Source organism: Staurois parvus, unplaced genomic scaffold (assembly GCF_062004578.1).
Source record: "Staurois parvus isolate SC_StPar_1 unplaced genomic scaffold, SC_StPar_1.0 ptg000066l, whole genome shotgun sequence".
NCBI lineage: Eukaryota > Metazoa > Chordata > Amphibia > Anura > Ranidae > Staurois > Staurois parvus.
Window position 1 is genome coordinate 934,251 of NW_028317862.1, and position 20,420 is coordinate 954,670.

Genomic DNA, 20,420 nt, shown 5'->3' on the forward strand with positions numbered 1-20,420 from the left:
ATCACACCACACATGTGAGGTATTGCTGAAAATATCGAAGTGACAGCAATCATTCCAGCACCAGAGCTCACATTGAACTTTAAACTGGTAACCTTTAAAGCACCGCCTTTCCAGCTGAAACAAAATAGAAAATAAAAGTCAGCAGCTACAAAAACTGTATCTGCTGACTCTTAAAACACAGCCACTTACCTGTCCCTCGGTCCAGCGGTGTCCTCACCACGGCTGGTTTCACCGGCCATCTTCTCTCCCCGGCGCCGGCATCTTTAGTGTGGGCACCCGGCTGTGACAGCTTGCGGCTTCATAGCAAGAAGCGGTGCACTTTGTGAATGGCCCGTAGTCTTCTGGGACCTGTCACATGTCCCAGAAGACTACGGGGAGGGAGGGGGGAGGACAACTTCCACTTGCGATCGTAGCAGAAGTCGGGGGTATCTGTCAAATTCGGGTACCTGCTCCCCCCTGCTCCCCAAAGGTACCAATCCTTAATGGGGAGCGGGGGACAAAGGCTTAAAGCAGAACTTCCCCTTTTGGGTGGAGCTCTGCTTTCAGTACCATAGCCTGTCGCCATTTGAGACACAATTTTAATTCTTGACGTTTGGTATCCGTTTTAACATAAATGGGTATTATATTGTGTTTGTGTGCATTAAATTCACTTGTGTATTTTTTTCCTGAAAATTTGAATTTGAGAAGCGGCTTTGCAAATATCATGTGACATAAATCATTGCAACAACTGCCATTCTATTCTCCAGGGCCTCTGCTTTCAGAAAATATATGTTTAGGGTTTTAAGTCATTTTCTTGCAAACAAAAAATTGCTGATTATCACATGTATGTGAGAAATGTGGAAAGTGCCCTGGGCTGCAAGGGTTTTTTTTTTCAACAGATGGCCTGTCTAAATGCAGATATAATCCCATGGGAAGACTTGTGTGGCACAGGGCAATCAGGTGACAGGGCCTCTTTATTGATGTACAGATTTCTGTTCCAATCAGAGAAAACTTTCTGTAATGTTGCTCATAGTCCTTCCCCTGTAATACATGGCTGGATTGTAGTTCCAGAAGGAAAACAGACAGATCACTTCCTCTGTGTTGGAAGGAAGCTTATCAGCGCTGCACACGGGACATGACGTCATGGTGCTGTAATCCTGGGCTGCCCCTGTGTCATTCAAAGGTTGCCCTGAACTGTCACTGAGTGAACTATTTCACAACGTGACCCCCCCGGATCCGTCCCGGTGGTTTGTTCCTGGACAGTGCCTCCTGATGACAGCAGTCACAGCTTAGCGGCCCTCACTCGGCTTCCTGCTGCCAGCAGCACACAAGCTCTGTTGTCGCGAAGGTCTTAGTGGTCCCGCCCACGTTAGACATACCAAACCAATAGGCTGCGAGGAGGTGGGGGGAGGACGTATACACTAGTTCCTGGTTGGCCAGCTCACAGCCGAATGACGCGTCTCCTTCCACCTCAGCTGGACGTGTAGTTTGAGGCTTTGGCAGGGTAACGGCCGCGCTGGAGGAGTGTTCGCCCGCCGGAGGGCTGAGAGGGGGATCCTTCCGCTGCACGGCGGCCTGAACTCGCCTTTCCTCACAGCCCCGGAGATGCCGGCGAGAATGCCAGGAGGTGCCGGGAAAAGATGACGAAGCGGCTGGTTCTGATAGGCTGCCTCCTCCTGGTCTGCTTCTTATGGTGAGAGCTGTACACGGGGGAGGGAGACATACCCTATACATCCCTGTATACAGCACATGGCCTGCACGTGTCCTGTATACCCTCCACTCCTCCTCCCCCCCTCACTGTCCGGGGCAACTTACTTCAGGTTTAGGTTACATCACCTGTCAGGTGTCCCCATTGGGGATATATCCTTTCACTTCCGGTCTTGGGGACACAACAGGATGTTACAGGAAATCTCCCAGTGAGTGAGGGGACAGGCCTATTCATAGACTGGAAGAGAGACTACCACCATACTCTGCTGTTCACCATGAGGGGCCCTGGATGAAGACAGTTTGCTGATTTTCTTGGGTTCAGGCTGTGTTCTCATTACAACCAGGAGCTCAGGAAAGGCTGTGGACGTGCTTTAGGTGTTATTATTATACAGGATTTATATAGCGCCAACAGATTGCTCAGCACTTTACAATCTACAGGGACTCAATACAAGAGGGCTAGGAGGGCCTGATCCTGGGAGCTTACAATCTAATAGATTAGAGTTCATCATTACAGAAAAAATGTAAAGGTGAACTCCGGACACCCTCCCCACCCTGTCATCAGCGTTGTACTTGCCCCTGGGGTTGGCAACCTGTCAGTGCCCATGCTGCTGCTCCGGGGATTTGAAATCTTCACTCCTCCATCAGTGCTTCCAGGACAGGCCAGATATATTCTGATTGGTCAGCGCTGTGATGGTGCTGACTAATTACAATCCATCTGGTCTGTCCTGGAAGAGCAGAGGAAGAAGGGATTTTAATGAACTAAAGTGGCTGTTGGTGTGCTTGACAGCTTGGCAACCCTCAGCAGGGACCATGGGGGGGGGGGGTGTCACCTTTACATATTTCTGTAGTAGTGAACTAAGACTTTAAGGACATCCTTATTGTCCAGAAAATACCATCCGAGTCTACTACTTGGGCTCCATGTACATAGAACGCTGCTTCTAAGAGCACGATAAAAATGCTGATAACGGCTTCTAGGACAGTGGTGGTGAGCCTATGGCATGCAGAGTCCTCTCTGTCGGTACGCCAGCTGAATCGCCCCAGCAGCCAGGCATTGGATTGGTGCACATAGGGCCAGTGTGTATGCTCGGGAAGGAGTAGTGGCACCAGGTATCACGAGCTGCGACTCATTGTCCGGAACTTTAAAGCCCCCCCCCCCCCGTGCTGGTGGGCAGTGGAACTTTTCCTCTCCTGTGCTGGTGGTCATTGAAACGCCCCCCGCGCTGGTGGTCAGTGGAGCGTTTTCCTCGCCCGTGCTGGTGGTCAGTGGAGCGTTTTCCTCGCCCATGCTGGTGGTCTGTGGAGCGGTGCTGGTGGTCAGTGGAACATTGTGGAACAAAGCTCTATTATTGTTTTTTTATTTTAGGACACGATGTTAATGTATGGGTTGTTTTTTTCTAAACTAAAACCTCAGTATTCAGGTTTAATTGCAGTCCTGGCACTTTGTGATAGGTGGGTTTTGGGTTGCAGTTTGGGCACTCGGTCTCTGAAAGGTTCACCACCATTGTAAACATTAGTGTGCATGGAGCCTTTAAGTGATTTGTAAAGTTTTATATTATTTTGTATTAAAATAACAAATATGGTATGCTTGGCTGTTCTGATGAATGGTATTGCACAGAGAAGCCCTGATCCTCCTCTTCTGGGGACCCCTGCCAGCGTTCTTAGCTTCTCCTCCCATCTGAGTGTCCCCCATAGCAAGCCACTTATTATAGGGGCACTCATGCAGGCTTTTTGTGCTGTGTGCTCCATAGCCACACAGTACAGCTTAGCCCCTTGTTCTTTAGTGTGGTGTCCTGCCTGTGTAATGCCCTCTGTGAGCTCCCGAACACCTCCTTTTCCCACTCACTATTGTTTGAAGTGAGCAGTGCATGTTAGTTGCATGTGTACTGCTGTATGCACCCTACAAATCCCATAATCCGGGGGCTATCATGGGAGCGAGCAAGAGAGGGTGGCTATGTTCCTACATACAGTGGGACCCATCGCAGCCACCCTCTAACAGGAAGTCTAATCACTGAAGAAAAAAGGGAGATTTGGTGGAGACTGAGAGCAACAGAAGGGACTTTTGTGAGTGGAGTACGTACTGGATTATATATACGATGTGCAACAATTTAATTCCTGGAGTGGATTGTTAATAAATAATCAAACACCTCTACATTCTTCAAAAGATCATTGAAATTTGAAGAGGATGTTCTTTCTGATCTATCAAAATTCCCGGCACCATCTTTGTGGAAATCTTTTACATTCCAAATCCTCTGTTACCCCAGGCTCACACCTATGCGTTTTACAGAAACGCAGTACAGTCCATTTAACATCATTTCCTATGGGACAGGTTCACATCTCCGCGTTTTCACCTGGTGCGATTTTTGGAAAGGGTCCAGGACTTTTTTTTTTTAAACGCAAAACGTTGCGATTTTGGTTCTTTAGACTTCAATGGGAACGCTGCAGAAAATCATGTAGTATTTTTTTTGCCGCGTTTTATGGTGCGTTTGGTGTTCAAAATGTGTCTAGCAACAAGGAAAATGCAAGAACGCGGCCAAAACGCAATGCAGAAACGCCTCAAATGCAACCTGCATAGGTGTGAACCTAGGGTTAGAATCTGCCGCACTGTTTCCCTGTTCCTGTTCAATTCTTCTGCCATCATTCGCACATTCTTCGATCTGAGTGTATGAGGGTTCACATTTGCATCCGTTCTTTGAGTTTTTGGCTGCCTTCTTCTTGCGTCATCGTGAACATCTTCCCACCCGCTCCTTAGACCACCTACGCCATTCAAAAACACTTGATTTCTTAATGGAATGTTCACCATAAGCCTGTTATAACTTTTCACTAACACTTCTGCCAATTTTCATGCAACATTTGATGATCATCTGCTGCTCCAGATTCCTTTCATGCGCTTCCACCAACAGTGCAACGCACACACGTGTTATGTCTTCTACTACTCTGTAAAGATTGAGTCAACTGGTCTGTGGGCCAGGCGAGTGCAAGTTAGAACATGTCAGTACTTGCTGTAGTGCGAATGGTTGTGTGAATCACCAGCATAGTGCTACACTGCGGGCATTCGGGGAATTAAATTGTAACGCCTCGTGTGCGTGTGTGTGTGCGTGCGTGTGTGTGTGTGTGTGTGTGTATGTGTATATATATGTGCGTGTGCGTGTGCGTGTGCGTGTGTGTGTGTGTGTGTGTGTGTGTATGTATATATATATATGTGTGTGTGTGTGTGTGTATATAATGTATGTCATCAGGGGTGTGGACGTTTTTAAAAAACTACTTGTACAGGGGCTAAATTGGTGCCCCAATCTACTTTTCCCTAATGACAATCTACTTGTCCAGATAAAAAAAAAATTATATACTGTACATTTTTAACCAAAACTGTATTTAAATCTGAGGTGATATTAGGAATGTCTTTTAAAAACAAAAGGGGCTTTATGGCGACTTAAAAGTTTAATATTTTTAACATTGTGCTGCAAGAGACCTTGCAGTGTGGTGAGCGCCGATTGGCTTCTCAGGAAAGGGTGGGTCAGGGCTTATACTTTATCCCTTTTGCTGGCAGAGTAATTTTTGCGGTTTAAAAATTTTAGGCCTGAAAATTACATAAAACCCCCTAACTTTATATATTTTCTGAAAGCAGAGACCCTAGAGAATAAAATAGAAGTAGATCCAATTTTTTATATCATGTGATTTTACTGCAAAATTGCAGTAAAAAATACAAGTTAGTTTTAGGGCACAAAAAAGCAATAAGATACTCCTTTTTTTTTTCCTTTGTAAAAACTAAAAGATGAGATTGCAGCGAGTAAATGGATATCCAACTTGTCAAACCTTAAATTTGTGCATGCTCGTAAAGTGGTGACAAACTTCCGTACCCTATATTTTCTATACGCCGACACTTTTAAAGCTCTTATAGGTCATCAGTTTAGCGTTACGGAGGAGGTCTGGTGCTAGAATTATTGCTCTCATTCTGGCGTGCACGATATGTGACATGTGTCTCGCAATCAACGTTTACATGCGTAGGCGCCCTAGCGTGGGCTTTTACTCTTGTACGTGCTTGTGTGGGGGGCCTCAAATTGTTTTTGCGTGGGAATGGTACGTGCTTGGGTGTAACTTTTCATTTTTTACAATTAAAAAAAAAAAAAAAAAAAAAAAAAGATTTTTTTACTTTTTTTTTTTTTTTTTTTTCCGTCACATAGGGAACAAAGTCCCCTATGTGACGTATTTGTGGTGACAAGGTTCTCTTTATTGAGGCTTCCAGGGTCTAAAAGACCCTGTCTCCCCTGTGCTCCACTGAATGTAATGCGGTGCACCTCTTAGATTGTAAGCTGCAAGGCCCTCCTAACCCTCTTGTATTGAACGGTATTGTTGCTGTATTTATTTTGTAAAGCGCTGAGCAAACTGTTGGCGCTATATAAATCCTATACTATTATAATAATAATGTAAAACCGCATTACATTCTTTCCCGGCTTCCATGGCTGGGATCTTTCACCGGGGACCCGGAAGTGACATCATTCTGCTCTCCTCCCTTCCCTCCAACAGATGGCAGTGAGCCTGTCCTGGGCCCACAGATGGGCAAGCGGAGCCCAGGAGACCTCATGGGGGAGGCAGGCACTGTGTGGAAGCAATGCTTCCACCTGACAGGTGAGCCCGCTGCTCGCCCGCAGCACGGCTAAAGGTAAAAAAAAAAATTACCCCACGCCTGGAACTACATGTCTCTGGTGATAGGAATCGAACATCCCTGTATGTGTATATATTATTAAAAAAAAAAAGTCTAATTTTTTTTTTTTAATTTCTATATATGAGTTTAGTGTCACTTTAACTGCTAGGGGTTGATTTTCTAAAATTAGAGATCTGGTGCAGTTGTGCATCGTAGCCAATCAGCTTCTAACTTCAGCTTGTTTGATTAAGCTCTGGCAGTAAAATCTGAAAACTGGCTTCCATGCAGAGCTGCACAGATTTTGCATGTTCTGGTTTTAGTAATTAAACCTAGTGTGTTGGCCATTTTTTGCTTTTTTTTTTCTGTTTCTCATGACATCACCGTTGGCCATGCAGTGTCCTCAGGGTGTTATAGGTGAAGGTGCAGGGTTGATTTTTTTTTTATTCAGTTTCATAGCTAATCGTCCAGTTTGTGTGCAGCCATAGCACAAAATGCTTCTGTGTCCAGATGCTGTGTTTTAGCCACAGCTGAATACAGCAGCCTATTCACCCTATCTTGCCCATTTTAATGAGGCCTTATAGTGCAACTGCATCTGAGCACCACAAACCAAAAATGCTACTTATTTGTTAATAAAGAAAACTTCCCCCAACCATCTATGCCTCTATGCTTTATTTTGCTGAGAATTCATTTTGAAAACCACCACCTGGTCCTTCTGGCAGTGGCCATCTTGAGTAAGGGCAGGTGATTTATGTAGCATTTACTTCCTGGAACCCAGCTGCCCTTAGCTCAGGCATTGGCTGAGCTTTAAACACTCCCTCCCTTCCTGACGACTCCTGGGATGTATGACATCATTTTCCTAGGCATGGGAACCAGGAAGTAGTTTAAACAAGTCTAAAGTTTAAAACAAGTAAATATGATATACTTTCCTATCTATTCACTAATTCTAGCAGCATAAGGATTAAAAATAGTCCATGTTGATTGAGAGAGAAGTTCTGCTATAAGCTCATCACACAGGTTGTCTGACTGTACTATCTTCTTTAGATCTACCAACCATTACATAGTGCAAGTGCCTGCCTGATTGGATACAGATTGTTTGGATATGTTAGGTAGGGCCTCATATTTCATAGTCTTGCGTTAATAACACAACGATTGCACTGTAAGATTGTAATGTGTATGGTGACCCTTTAGGCTCATTAATGCCCCGTACACTCGATGAGAATATTGGACGAACGATCGGCTGTTTTTTTTTTTCGCCTGCTAGTCTCACATTGAAAGTGAAAAAGTTACTAAAGATATGAAAATTCTCCTATGATAGAAAAGAATTTCAAAAGTGATGTCATGTATTGTGTTGTATTTGTATTTTCAGAGGACCACTGTACTGATTAAACGAAAAGCGTACGATCTGGTATCGTACGAGAAATTTTTGCGCTTGTCCCTTCGGATATTGTCATACAAATTGTCGTTATCGGCTCTCGAAAGCTGTGTACTAACGATTCGATTATCGGACGATCGGTCCTCGTATGAACATTTTTGTACGATTTTCTTATAGTGTGTACGAGGCATAACACTAGCGGGGGGTGTAAACCCCCAGGGTTGAGGTGTGCTCATACCATGCGGTCGTGGTGCTCTAAGGGGTTAAAGCAAGTAGTGAGGAGGTTAAAATGCAGATGTGTAATATTGTACCACAGTGCACAGGAAGGCAGCGCATGTCACTGCAGAGACATAAATTAATGTCACTTTGTCAAATAAAGTTAAACAAAAAGGAAAAAAAAAGTAAAGCGTGCGGTGTGCTGAAATGTGCATTGCACTACAGCCTACGTCCCCTGGACAGGCAGCTAGTGTTTGATATGAGCTGCTGAGTGAACATAGTCTTCTGCAAGCCTGACTCTGTCCAAAACCAGAACGGTGTTTATCCTACAGATACCCTTTAAATACCAGTCTCCTCTCACTGTCTCACGCTACAGAAGTCTTTTCTTAGTGTATGTGTGTGTGTGTGTGTGTGTGTGTGTGTGTGTACACTGAGCCTGTGTAATACATTATGCTGTATTAGTATATGATATACTGTGTGCATCCACATTGCGCTGTATCTGACACATTCCATTGTTTTCTGGAAAGTTCATATTTACTACTCATCTGGGCATAGAATTACCAATAATAGTCTGTTAGGCGAAGTTCACACAGGCAGCCAGGGTGCTGTAAAGACGACAAATATTTATAATATGAGAGTAAGTTTTTTCTGAGTATCTGCAGTTGAACTGTCTTTTTTTGATGACGGGCTGCACACTTGCAGGCTTGGGTCCTTTTTACATGGCCACAATACTTTCGGAGTGGCAGTTTAACTTGGTATGTTGAGTTTGGTGGTACCGCATGTTAACCACTTCCAGTCCGGACACTTTTACCCCCTTCCTGACCAGGGCAATTTTCAGCTTTCAGCGCTCTCACACTTTGAATGACAATTGCGCGGTCATGCAACACTGTACCCATATGAATTTTTTACCATTTTTTTGAGACAGATAAAGCTTTATTTTGGTGGTATTTATTCACCCCTGGGATATTTATTTTTTTTGCTATGTAAATGAAAAAGTCTAAACATTTTGAAAGTGTTTTTCTTATAAAATTTTGCAAATTAATATTTCATCATAAATCTTGGCTAAAATTTATTCCATTATCTTTTTAGTAAAAAAAGAATAAGCCAAATTAGTTTATAACTAAAAATTATAATTTTTAAACCTTTTTTTTTTTTACTTTAATTTATTTATTTTACATACTGTCACCCTAGCAGTAGAGTGTCACCATGGTGACACTGTACTACTTTTGGGGGGTGATTGATATATATATATATATATATATATATATATATATATATATATATATATAAATAATATTTTTTTTATTTATTTTTTTTTACACCCATATAGGATGTAAAAGCAATCATTTCTCTTTCTCTCTGTCTGCATTTTTGCAGCCATTGAGAACTACTGAATGAGCTGTGATTGGTCACAGCTTGTCACATGGTACAAGGCTGTTGTGAATAGCCTTGTACCATGTGACCACTGTGATCATTCACAGATTTCACATGTAGTAAGCAATGATGTCAGAAGTGACATCTTACTTACTATTTTGCATGTTATCACATGATCAGGACCTCGTACAGAGGTCCCGTCTGACGATCGGTGTTTCACTGTGTCCGGAGGACACAGCGGGCACCGGATCGCGGTGCTGCGTGCTCCTGGGGAGCACACACAAGCAGGGTGCGGGGAGGCCGTTTATTAACGGCCACCTGACCCTGCAGTGCCACCGCCCGGCTGTTTATATACAACGGCTGTTTAGGAGGTGGTTAAACTTGCCTATTAAAGTTAATGCGACCATTCTGAAACTCCATGCCAAACACAGCTCTGGCGGTAGTGGCGTGGTAGTTCAATATAAAATCCCCATTTTGAAAGATTAAATAAAAAACTAGTAGTATCACCTCCTGAATGCCTGAGTACTGGTTCGCAACTGCCTCTGAAAAAGCAACCCGTTGCTGGTTGCTTTTCCGAGAGTGGTAGAGCCTGCTGCCTGTGTGAATGAGTCCTTACTGTGCAGTCTCGACATTCAAACATATTCATGTTAACATGGGATCTTAGAAAATGTCTTTTTTTTTTTTTTTTTCTTTTGTTCTCATGTTCAACATTCTAATGTTATCCGCTCTTTCTATATTTATCTGTCCAATATATACTGTACAGCTCATGCTTTCCTATAGGTCTGATTTTTACTGAACCATTTATGGCACGCATGTTACAACAGGTCCGTCTATGGTTAAACCCCATAGGGTCAGTTCACAAGCCACTGTGCTAGTTTACACATTCGCTTTTTTCCTACCCTCTTGAAACTGTTCACCTCAAGATTCAGTTCACATTTTATTTTTCTCTTTGCCCCTTTCTTTATGGCTCATTCACACATACTGTGGTGACCTGCATTTTTCTGCACTGGATCAATGCAGTTCACCGCTAGGGCACATAGAAAACAACATTTTCTATGTTCCTTTAATGAAGGTTGGATGTGCGGTGTAAAAAAAATTCAGACATGCATTGCTCCAATGTGCTTTGAAAGACACCACAGCATAGTGCCGCCGTGCAGAGACCTGAATGGAGTGTAAAAAAAACAAACACCGTACATGGTGAACAATAGGCATCCCTTATCACTGCTGCTACACAGTGGATACCAGCCACATGCTAAAACAGATTGTTGTAGTGTGTGGCCAGTGTGAAGGTAAAGTGGTGCAAGTGTAGTATTCTAATCTATGAGGGGTGTTCAAGTCAAACCGCGACTTTTAATTTTACAGTTATAAAAATGGATGCTAGCGTGGCGGTACTACACGTAATAGTAAGTGGTAAATGTGTCTTATTCCAGATAGGCAGCGCACAGGCCAGTCCAGAGATCGTTAATCAAGCTGGCAGACAACCGTGTTAGTGCGTGTATGGAACAGCGTGTGGTGATTTAAGTTTTTTTTTCTTGTGAATGAAGGCGTAAACCCTGTGGATATCTACAGAGACTTCAAGCACAGTACGGTGATGAGACACTCCGTCTCAGTAAGACATTTGAATGGTGCAAACGTTTCAAAGATGGATATACGTCCGTCAGTGACTGTTTCGGCTCTGGTTCCTGTGAACATTCAGCGTGTTGAAAGTCTGACACTGGATAATCGACATATAGTCTGTCATGAAATCACACAAGAGACGAATCGTTTTGTGGTAACAGTGAACACAGTGATGATGAAGTGAAGCAAGCATACTGGCAAATCTTTCTATGCCAACGCTTTCCGGGCATTGAACGCAGGGATAAGTGTATAAATGTAGCAGGGGAGTATGGTGAAAAATAAATGCAGTTTCCATTCCTTGAAATTTTGTTGTTTTAGTATATAAACTCAAAGTCCCAGTTTGACTTGAATGTCCCAAAGTGGGGCCGTCTGGAATATGTGAAGTACAGCACATTGTACAATCTGTGGCATTTGTAACTTACCATGATGCTTATGTAGTGTGTGTGTGTTCCAGAGCATTCTGTGTTGTTTCTGGAGTGTGGTGGTGTATAATGTACAGTGCATTGTATGTTGTATAATAGTCTATAATATATACGGAGTGTGGTAGTCAGGACCATGGTATGTTCAGCACAGTGTGTAAAGCTGGATTTCTCAACCATTTTACCCCAGATGAACAGCTAAATTATTTATTAGGTCTTCTGAAACTATTATAAAACAAATTCATCAGGTGTCTGGGGCAAATACAGAGTATCCCCCACATTGATGGTTACTGGGAAGAATGTTCCCCCTTTACATGCAGCTAAAAAGATCATTGATGTCACGCCGCTGACTTTGCCAAATGGCTCTTGGGACTTTTCAGGTCTAGGCACCAACTCGAGGAACCTTCTGAGGAATCATTGGGTACCACAGAATTCTGGTTGAGAATGTCTGTTATAAAGTGTGGTAGTCTGGAGTATGTAATATACCATTGCAGCACATGGAGTGTGGTGGTCATTGTACACACAGTGCAGAGTGTGGAATATGGTGTGAGTTTAGGGGCTTCCAGCTTGGAATGTGACTGTCCATTGAACGCAGTATACCATACAGTATGTGCAGTGCACAGTATGTAATATAATGGCATGTAGTAGGTCACAATGTGCCATGTGGAGTCAGGCCATTCAGGCCTTAGCACTGCATCATGGGACAAGGTCACATGCTCCCCCATAGCAGGAAGCATCGTGCCCTACAATGGTGAAAGGAGTGGCAGGGGAGCAGTTCAAAGTGGTTCTGAGGTTAAAACTGAAGTCGACTTTGCAACTAAAAAACAAGTGCGGTTGTTTACATTTGCTCCCCTTCCTCCTTTTGCTTAAATGTAAAAAAAGAAGTGTTCAAATCACCTGTAAGAGAAAAAGTTGGGTATTTTATACCAGGGATCAACAAATCTCATTCATTAGGTTGCTATGGCGACTAGAAATTGCATCCTGGGTTCACACATGTGTGCTGAAATTGCAATGTCGTTCCGGTTTCTGTGCCATTTTTGCCAGCTCTCTCTCCACAACTGCCTTGCATTGACTTCAGTGAAAAATGGCCTCCTATTGACTTTGATGCAAAAACTCCTGTCAATAGTAATTCTATGTGAACATTTCTTTTGGCATATCACTCTACTCTACCACTTGCGAGTCTGGAACGCACCGCTACAAACTTGTACAGGACCCGTTTCATAATGGCTCTTAAAATGCAATGTTTGTGGATCGAATCTGTGTGATCCATTTCCATAGGAATATGTAATATCTAGTCTGTCATGTGAATCTGTGAGATTGAAATCATATTCAGAATCGCATATATGTGAACCAGGGTTTGGTATTCAAAATGTGGTGCAGTTTTTGCTGTGATTGTCACACGGCAAATCACATTGCATGAAGCTTGTTGCCCCAAAAGTTGCCTTGCCGCAGGTTCTGACAATTCGCACTATGCTAAGAAACGAATGGCTCCTAACTTTTTTAGCTGGCTCTTAGATTCAGAGCAAATTTGTCAAGCCCTGTGTGTTTTTTTTTTTTTTTTTTTTTTTCTTTAGTTTTTTTGTTTTTGTACTCCCTTTTCTCCTGGCTTTTAGCACCTAGGCTATTGCCATTCTTCTCTACAGTAATGTAGAGTGGTCTAAATCTCGCTGAGAAATTTCTTCAAGCACTGTGCCAAAAGGGTCTTCTCGTGAGATTTGGGATACTAATTATTCCCCGGCGATCTTGTTGGCGATGATGATGACACCTCCTTTACCACCAAAGCTGTACAAAGAGTAAAAAATTTCCTCTTCCCCCTTCCTTTTTTTGTTGTCTATAATTGTTTTGGAGACTTTGCATTGAATGGACAGAGTGATGATTAAAATTTAGTGTGTGTGTGTGTGTGTGTGTGTGTGTGTGTGTGTGTGTGTGTGTGTGTGTGTGTGTGTGTGTGTGTGTGTGTGTGTGTGTGGTCAAACCTGTTTTTAGTTTTGGATAGAAAAGGGAAGGGTTGGAACCCCTGTCAGGTTTTTGTCTGTGTCTTTGCTAGGGAGAATTTAATTTGCACACATGGAGTAATTTTTTTTTTACACCAGTTCTGCTTTTGTAGTTGATTTAATTGATAAGTCTGCTTACTGTTTACAGGTTTTCATGTTTTAATTCATTAATTTTGCATTTTTTCATTACCGCAATGCATTCCATGCATTAGGAATTAGTATCACCCCTCTAACAACCCAACCCCCCCCCCCCCCTTTTCTAACCTGAGCCCTCACTCAATCCAGCGCTGAGCACGTCTGTAGTGGCTATTCCCGCTTTCACTGGCTTTATAGCCATTGGCTCCTGCTGCTGTCAGTCAAATCCTGTGGTGGGGTTTGGGGCTGAGCCATGCTGTCTGTGCCTATGGACACTGGCAGTGCAGCTCAGAATCAAGTTTGCAGGTGTGCCACCATGAGAAGCTGTCCTGTGGTGGCACACAAAGAAATGGACAAGCCAGGAGCGCCAGCATGGATCCCCAGAAGAGGTTTGGGGCTGCTCTGTGCATATCAATTGAGCAGGTAAATATAACATGTTTTATTGCTTTTTTTTTTTTTTTTTTTTTAAATAAATACTTTACAACCACTTTAATGCTTAGTGATGTAATAAGGCTTGTGTGTGATTTATTTGTATTACACACTCCAAAGATGTGCTGTCGGGATAATTGGCTGCTGTCTATGGTACCTAGTATGTGTATGCATGTATGTATGTGAGGTAGGGTACCTTGGACTGTAAACTCTTTGAGGGCAGAGACTGCTGTGACTATACAGTATATAAAGTGCGGTGTGATTTGTCAATGCTATATAAATACCTGTAGTAAAAAGTCAATATGCTGCTCGATCCTCTTGTTTTTCTGTGGCTGGCACTGGTGTATGCAGTAGGTTTAGGAGCAGAGTATAAAGACTTGTCGTTGTGGAGTCGAGGCACTTGCTGATTTGTGTATGGGGGATATTTCAGGCAGGCCTTCACATGCTGAACCGTTCCCCAAAGCATGAGCAACTGAAATGATATTCAAGCAATGCATTCTGTGAATACGGTGTGAGTAGTCACGGGATGAGGCTGTGTGAAATAGTCATTGGCTCATCAATGATGTGTCATTTTTGTTAATTTGTATGCGATTTGTGAGTTTACTAACCTAGCTGACTAAACGTGTATCTTCACTGCCAAAATACTTTTGATGTTTTAACATGAATTCAGAGCAAGTTTCCGCATTCGCCCCTGGGAGCGTGCTGCCCTAAACGTTCGTAGCACTTGGTGCACTGTTCAGCCATGTTTAGCTATTGCAGCCTCTCATAGACTTTTACAGATTGCCGACACCAGGGCTGGATGGTGCGTCTTTGCATTCTACATATACCTCAACCCCGCAGTCTAATGCACTGGGACTGAACGCCCAGTATGTATGACGCCTAAGACTTTGCTGCCTGTAACATTCAGAAGGCATGATCCTGCAGCAAGGAGAGTGAAGTCGCACAGTGAAGGCTTCTGGAAGTACATTCCCACTACTCTCCTGCAGTGTGAGAAACACAAAACTGGATTAAAACTGTTGTGTTGTGGTAACGTGTGGCTACATGTGTCTTCCATGTTGGTTTGCTATGGTGCTATTTGTTCTGAATAATTTCACAATGCACTCTGTATTGCAGCACATTGAAATACATGTACAGTCCTGTGTTGGGGTGTGCTTTGTTGCAAAAAATTGTGCATGCATCTTTTGTGTGTTGGGTAACCCAATCAAAGCCATTTTTGAAGCCATTACAGCCAGGCCGTTAGCATTTTTAGAAGGTTGGTCAGCACTGGCAGCCTACACATTTCTCTAAACAAAGGCTTTCTTTAAGAGACTGAAAAGCCATGGTAATCTAGAATAGCAACATCAGCATAGTATGGAGATGTGTAGAGAAGGCATTTCCTTTGTTCGTTGTATTTTGTAGTTTAAAAAGAATATTGTATTGTGAGAGTCTTAATTTATGTACAGAATGTGCTAATTCATAACTTTGTCCTTGTATTTTATAATGGAGCAGGATCAATATTCCAGTAAACCAGAGAAAAAATGCTGTTTAATTGTAAGTAAACCCTACAAAGTATTTCCTTTTTGGACTGTTAATGCGTTTGTAAAGGCTGAAAGCTTTTTACCTTCATGCATTCTATGCATGAAAGTAAAAACCTTTCAGTGTGCAGCTCCCCCCACAGCCCACTAATTCTTACCTGAGCCAGATTACAATCCAGGATCTCTCTCCTCATTGGCTCCCACTGCTGTCAGTCACAACCAGTGAGGAGGGATCGGGGGGCTGGGCTGGGCTGAGCTGTGCTGCGCTCTCGTGTCTCATAGACAGACGGATCGTGAGCGAGCTTGCATAAGTGCCCCCATAACAATCTGCATGCTCTAGGGGCATTCAGTAGGGAGGAGGCGCCAGGAGCTCCAGTGGGGGCCCCAAGAAGAGGAGCATCAGGGCTGTTCTGTGCAAAGCCATTACACAGAGCAGGTAAGTATGACATGGTTTTTATTTAACCCCTGATGCCGACCATGTGCAGATTAGTGGCCTCACAGAACTTGGCCGTGGGGCCGCTAATTTGCATACTGGCCTTTGTGCTGGGAGTGCGCCGCATGGCGTACCCCCAGCACAAAGACCGGGATGTCACTGAGAGCCTCGGGTGCCATTCTAATGATTGGGACCTAGAACTCCTGATTCCCGGTCATCTGATCACTGTGATAGCCTCTGATTAGCTATCACAGTGATCAGTCACTCCTCGCTGAATGGAGGAGAGAGATGCATTGTATCTCTCTCTCTGTCCTTTCACACCCCGGTTAAATCAGGTGCGACTTGGCATGTGATTTGCATGCCATGCAACTTTCAACTCGTATGCCAAGTCGCACCCTATTGTCCACTATTAGAGCGGCCATATAGGTGCAGTTCAGACTTGGTCGGAGCCACACCGATTTCTAAAGTAGTGCATGCACATCTTTTGGTATGATTTGCATAGACATCTGTGTCAGATGTCTTGCAAATCGCACCTCAAAATCAGCTTTGATGTCACTGGAGTTTTAGAGAGAAAAAGTATGTGTAATAAAACGAAAAAAATAAAACTAGATCAGGGTTTAATCTAGGTCTGTGCCAGGGTTAGTGTTTGGGTCAAGGTCATGGTCAATTTTTCTTTTTTTTTTTTTGTTAGGATTTTTTTTTAAATTGGTATCCGTGTCTGTATGGGAAGAAAAAAAAAAGAAGCAAATTGCGCACTATTGTTTCCGGGTTGTACTACGGGTACAAACTAACCTACACACGTGGTATCGCTGCGATCATCAGGAGGAGGAGGAGAAATTATTTTGGGCTGTTCTATGGTGGTTGGTTATGGTAGTAGCAAGAAATGTACAGCTAAATTAAAAAAAAATTATATATATTTATATTTTATTTTTTTTACTATTTTGGGCCAGTTTTCCTGTGGTAAAAAAAAAAATCTGGAGATATACATTATGGTGGCAGAGGTCCCCCTGCGCTAATATGGAACCTAATTTCTATATGCTGTTAACACCCTATCCTCTACCTATAAGTGGACAAATATAAGTGATAAAATATAATAGTGGTGTAGTGCTGATAACTAAATGTGCAAACTCCACAATAATAATATAAAAAACATAAATCACATAAATGAATATAAATATATAAGTGATAGATCTTTCAAGATCTAGAAAAACATTGTCTCAAACTGTGATATTAACAGTACACAAAGTGCATATGATGAAGCTGGTCCTATGCCTGGACCCTCATACAGTGACAATACCCAGTCCCACTAGGGACCAAACTTCGAAAGACTAGGTGCTATATACAGTGGATCCCAAAATAAGGGATATGATCACAAATAAAGTGATATATAAAGTGTATCCCAAAATTGGGATATATATACCAAATAAAGTGACTAGTGAATAATGTTAAACACAATATATAAACATAAACTTCATAAACACATAAAACGATAAAAAGTGTCCAACAAAATGCCAAGAATAGCAAAGATGTTAATGACTGCCAAAATGTGCCTATATCTTTAAACCACATGCTATAGTGCTGGTGCAAATGGTGAGCATATTACCTTAGATGGCAGGCATGCCCCCTCACGTCCTTGCTGCTACCCAAAAGGGTCAACACGCCTCTTGGATCACTCTGGATCCTACAGGTACCAACTCTCCAGGTCACTTTGATTCCACTGAACCTCACTGGTAACTTCCTTCCAATATAAATCACTCTTCCATTCAGCGATAAACGCAGTGCAGGCCAATAAATGAGTAGGACAATAAGACAAGTCTCCCATAGTGCAACACTATTTAATATGTTAAAAGCATGTTAAATCACCAAATATTGCACTCGCATTAACGCAGATCAAACAAGGCTGGTCACACCACTCAGTATGGAAGTACGGTGTAAACCTGGTATAGCAAGATGGCGCTCCGCTGGAAGTGCGTCACCAAGTCGCATCTCTGCGTTGTGTCACGTACACCGGATAGACTTTCTCAGGATAGACTCAGGATGGTGCACTACAGAACACCACCTCCATGTTGGACATGAAAGGTGCTGTGGTGTTGCTGGTAAGCTGTAGTACACTGTATTACATTTTTGTTCCTGGGTTTAGATGGGCTTTAACCTTTTCGGGTAGTCAACTGCTAACTCCAGTTTTAAAGTATATTTAAGGTAAAATTTTAAAATGATAAATTAATTTCCTCTTTGCGTTTCAATTATTTCTAACCTACTGTTATTAATCTGAACGATCTCTTCATATTTGTAAACTTTGTGAAGCACCCTTCATCCTTGGAAGAAAAGCTGTTCTAGATTCTCATTGGTGCTGATCATTGAAAATTGACCTTCAGTGTTGTTAACTTTTAACTATAGGTCTATTTTAAGTCTATTGAGCCAAGACTTTCCCTTGCAAAGCAAAGGTTAAAATGTAATGTGTGCCCACTAGCTTTACATGTCTTTCATTTCCTCTCCCTGCTGCTCTGCCTGGCAGCAGGAAAGGAGGTGAAGAAGTCCACACTGTCAGCTTACACAGGGCTGGGGGCTCTCTACCCACCTCTATTTTATCTCCATGCCTGAGCAGCTAAGCACACACGCTATCACATGGGAGGAAAAGGTGTGAGCTGCATGTGGGACTATTTATATTCTTTAAAAGCCTATACCCATCCCAAGTTTAAACTTGTCATAGCACCAAGGTGATCTTCACTGTGTAGCCCATTGTCTTGCAGATTATTCTTCAGCACATGCATACCACAATCTCCAATAATTCATAGAAAGGCCATCCACTGTCCCAACAATCTGAATCTGAGAAGTTGGATCATAGGGGTGTATCACTGAGATTCTATTAAAGCAGATTTAATATTTGCTAATCTCCAGCAACTCCCTACCAGATAATGGTTCTTTGTGAAATGTTCCATTCTAAACACAGGAATATATTGAACCAGGGCTCTGCGGATAATCTGCCATATGAATGGTCACCCTTTATGGTGATTATAGAATGGACTTGTATATGAAGCCTGTACTATTACCACATGTGCATGTGTTCTTCCTCCAAGGGATCCTGTTGGCCAAACTTGACAGGGCTGTGTAACCTCCTGCTAACACTACCTTTTAAAAGGAATGTATATGGTGAGATTTTTTGCTGACTTTTATGTGCTGGAGATTTTCTATATGTGGCTATTTTGCCTACTGCTTGATGGTGGAGACAGATAAATGAAGACCTTGAATGCAACTTATTCTCCCTTGTTTAATTGAGACCACGTGTGTGTGTGTGTGTGTGTATATACAGTGGGGCAAAAAAAGTGTTTAGCCAGCCACCAATTGTGCAAGTTCTCCCACTTAAAAAGATGAGAGAGGCCTGTAATTGGCATCATAGGTAGACCTCAACTATAAGAGACAAAATGAGAAAAATCCAGACAATCACGTTGGATGATTCGGAAAGAATTTATTTGCAAATTATGGTGGAAAATAAGTATTTGGTCAATATCAAAAGTTCATCTCAATACTTTGTTATATATCCTTTGTTGGCAATGACAGAGGTCAAACGTTTCCTGTAAGTCTTCACAAGGTTGGCACACACTGTTGCTGGTATGTTGGCCCATTCCTCCATGCAGATCTCCTCTAGAGCAGTGATGTTTTGGAGCTGTCGCTGGACAACATGGACTTTCAACTCCCTCCAAAGGTTTTCTATGGGGTTGAGATCTGGAGACTGGCTAGGCCACTCCAGGACCTTGAAATGCTTCTTACAAAGCCACTCCTTCGTTGCCTGGGCGGTATGTTTGGGATCATTGTCGTGTTGGAAGACCCAGCCACGTTTCATCTTTAATGCCCTTGCTGATGGAAGGAGGTTTGCACTCAAAATCTCACGATACATGGCCCCATTCATTCTGTCCTGTACATGGATCAGTCGTCCTGGTCCCTTTGCGGAGAAACAGCCCAAAAGCATGATGTTGCCACCCCCATGCTTCACAGTAGGTATGGTGTTCTTTGGATGCAACTCAGCATTCTCTCTCCTCCAAACACGACGAGTTGTGTTTCTACCAAACAGTTCTATTTTGGTTTCATCTGACCATATGACATTCTCCCAATCCTCTTCTGGATCATCCAAATGCTCTCTAGCAAACTTCAGACGGGCCCGGACATGTACTGGCTAAAGCAGGGGGACACGTCTGGCACTGCAGGATCTGAGTCCCTGGCGGCGTAGTGTGTTACTGATGGTAGCCTTTGTTACGTTGGTCCCAGCTCTCTGCAGGTCATTCACTAGGTCCCCCCGTGTGGTCCTGGGATTTTTGCTCACCGTTCTTGTGATCATTTTGACCCCACGGGGTGAGATCTTGCGTGGAGCCCCAGATCGAGGGAGATTATCAGTGGTCTTGTATGTCTTACATTCTCTAATTATTGCTCCCGCAGTTGATTTGTTCACACCAAGCTGCTTGCCTATTGCAGATTCTGTCTTCCCGGCCTGGTGCAGGTCTACAATTTTGTTTCTGGTGTCCTTCGACAGCTGTTTGGTCTTCACCATAGTGGAGTTTGGAGTGTGACTGTTTGAGGTTGTGGACAGGTGTCTTTTA

At 43.0% G+C, this 20,420-nt stretch overlaps 1 protein-coding gene across 2 annotated transcripts in view; it reads left to right on the plus strand.

Annotated features, from left to right (window-relative positions):
- Nucleotides 1-1,440: 1,440 nt before the first annotated feature.
- SUCO (SUN domain containing ossification factor) overlaps nt 1,441-20,420 on the plus strand; it is a 139,904-nt gene continuing 120,924 nt past the window's right edge. For both annotated transcript variants that reach the window (XM_089668878.1, XM_089668879.1), the window contains exon 1: nt 1,441-1,672. In XM_089668878.1, coding sequence (XP_089525004.1) covers nt 1,620-1,672 — 53 coding nt within the window. In that variant the 5' untranslated portion in view covers nt 1,441-1,619. The remainder of the gene's footprint in view (nt 1,673-20,420) is intronic.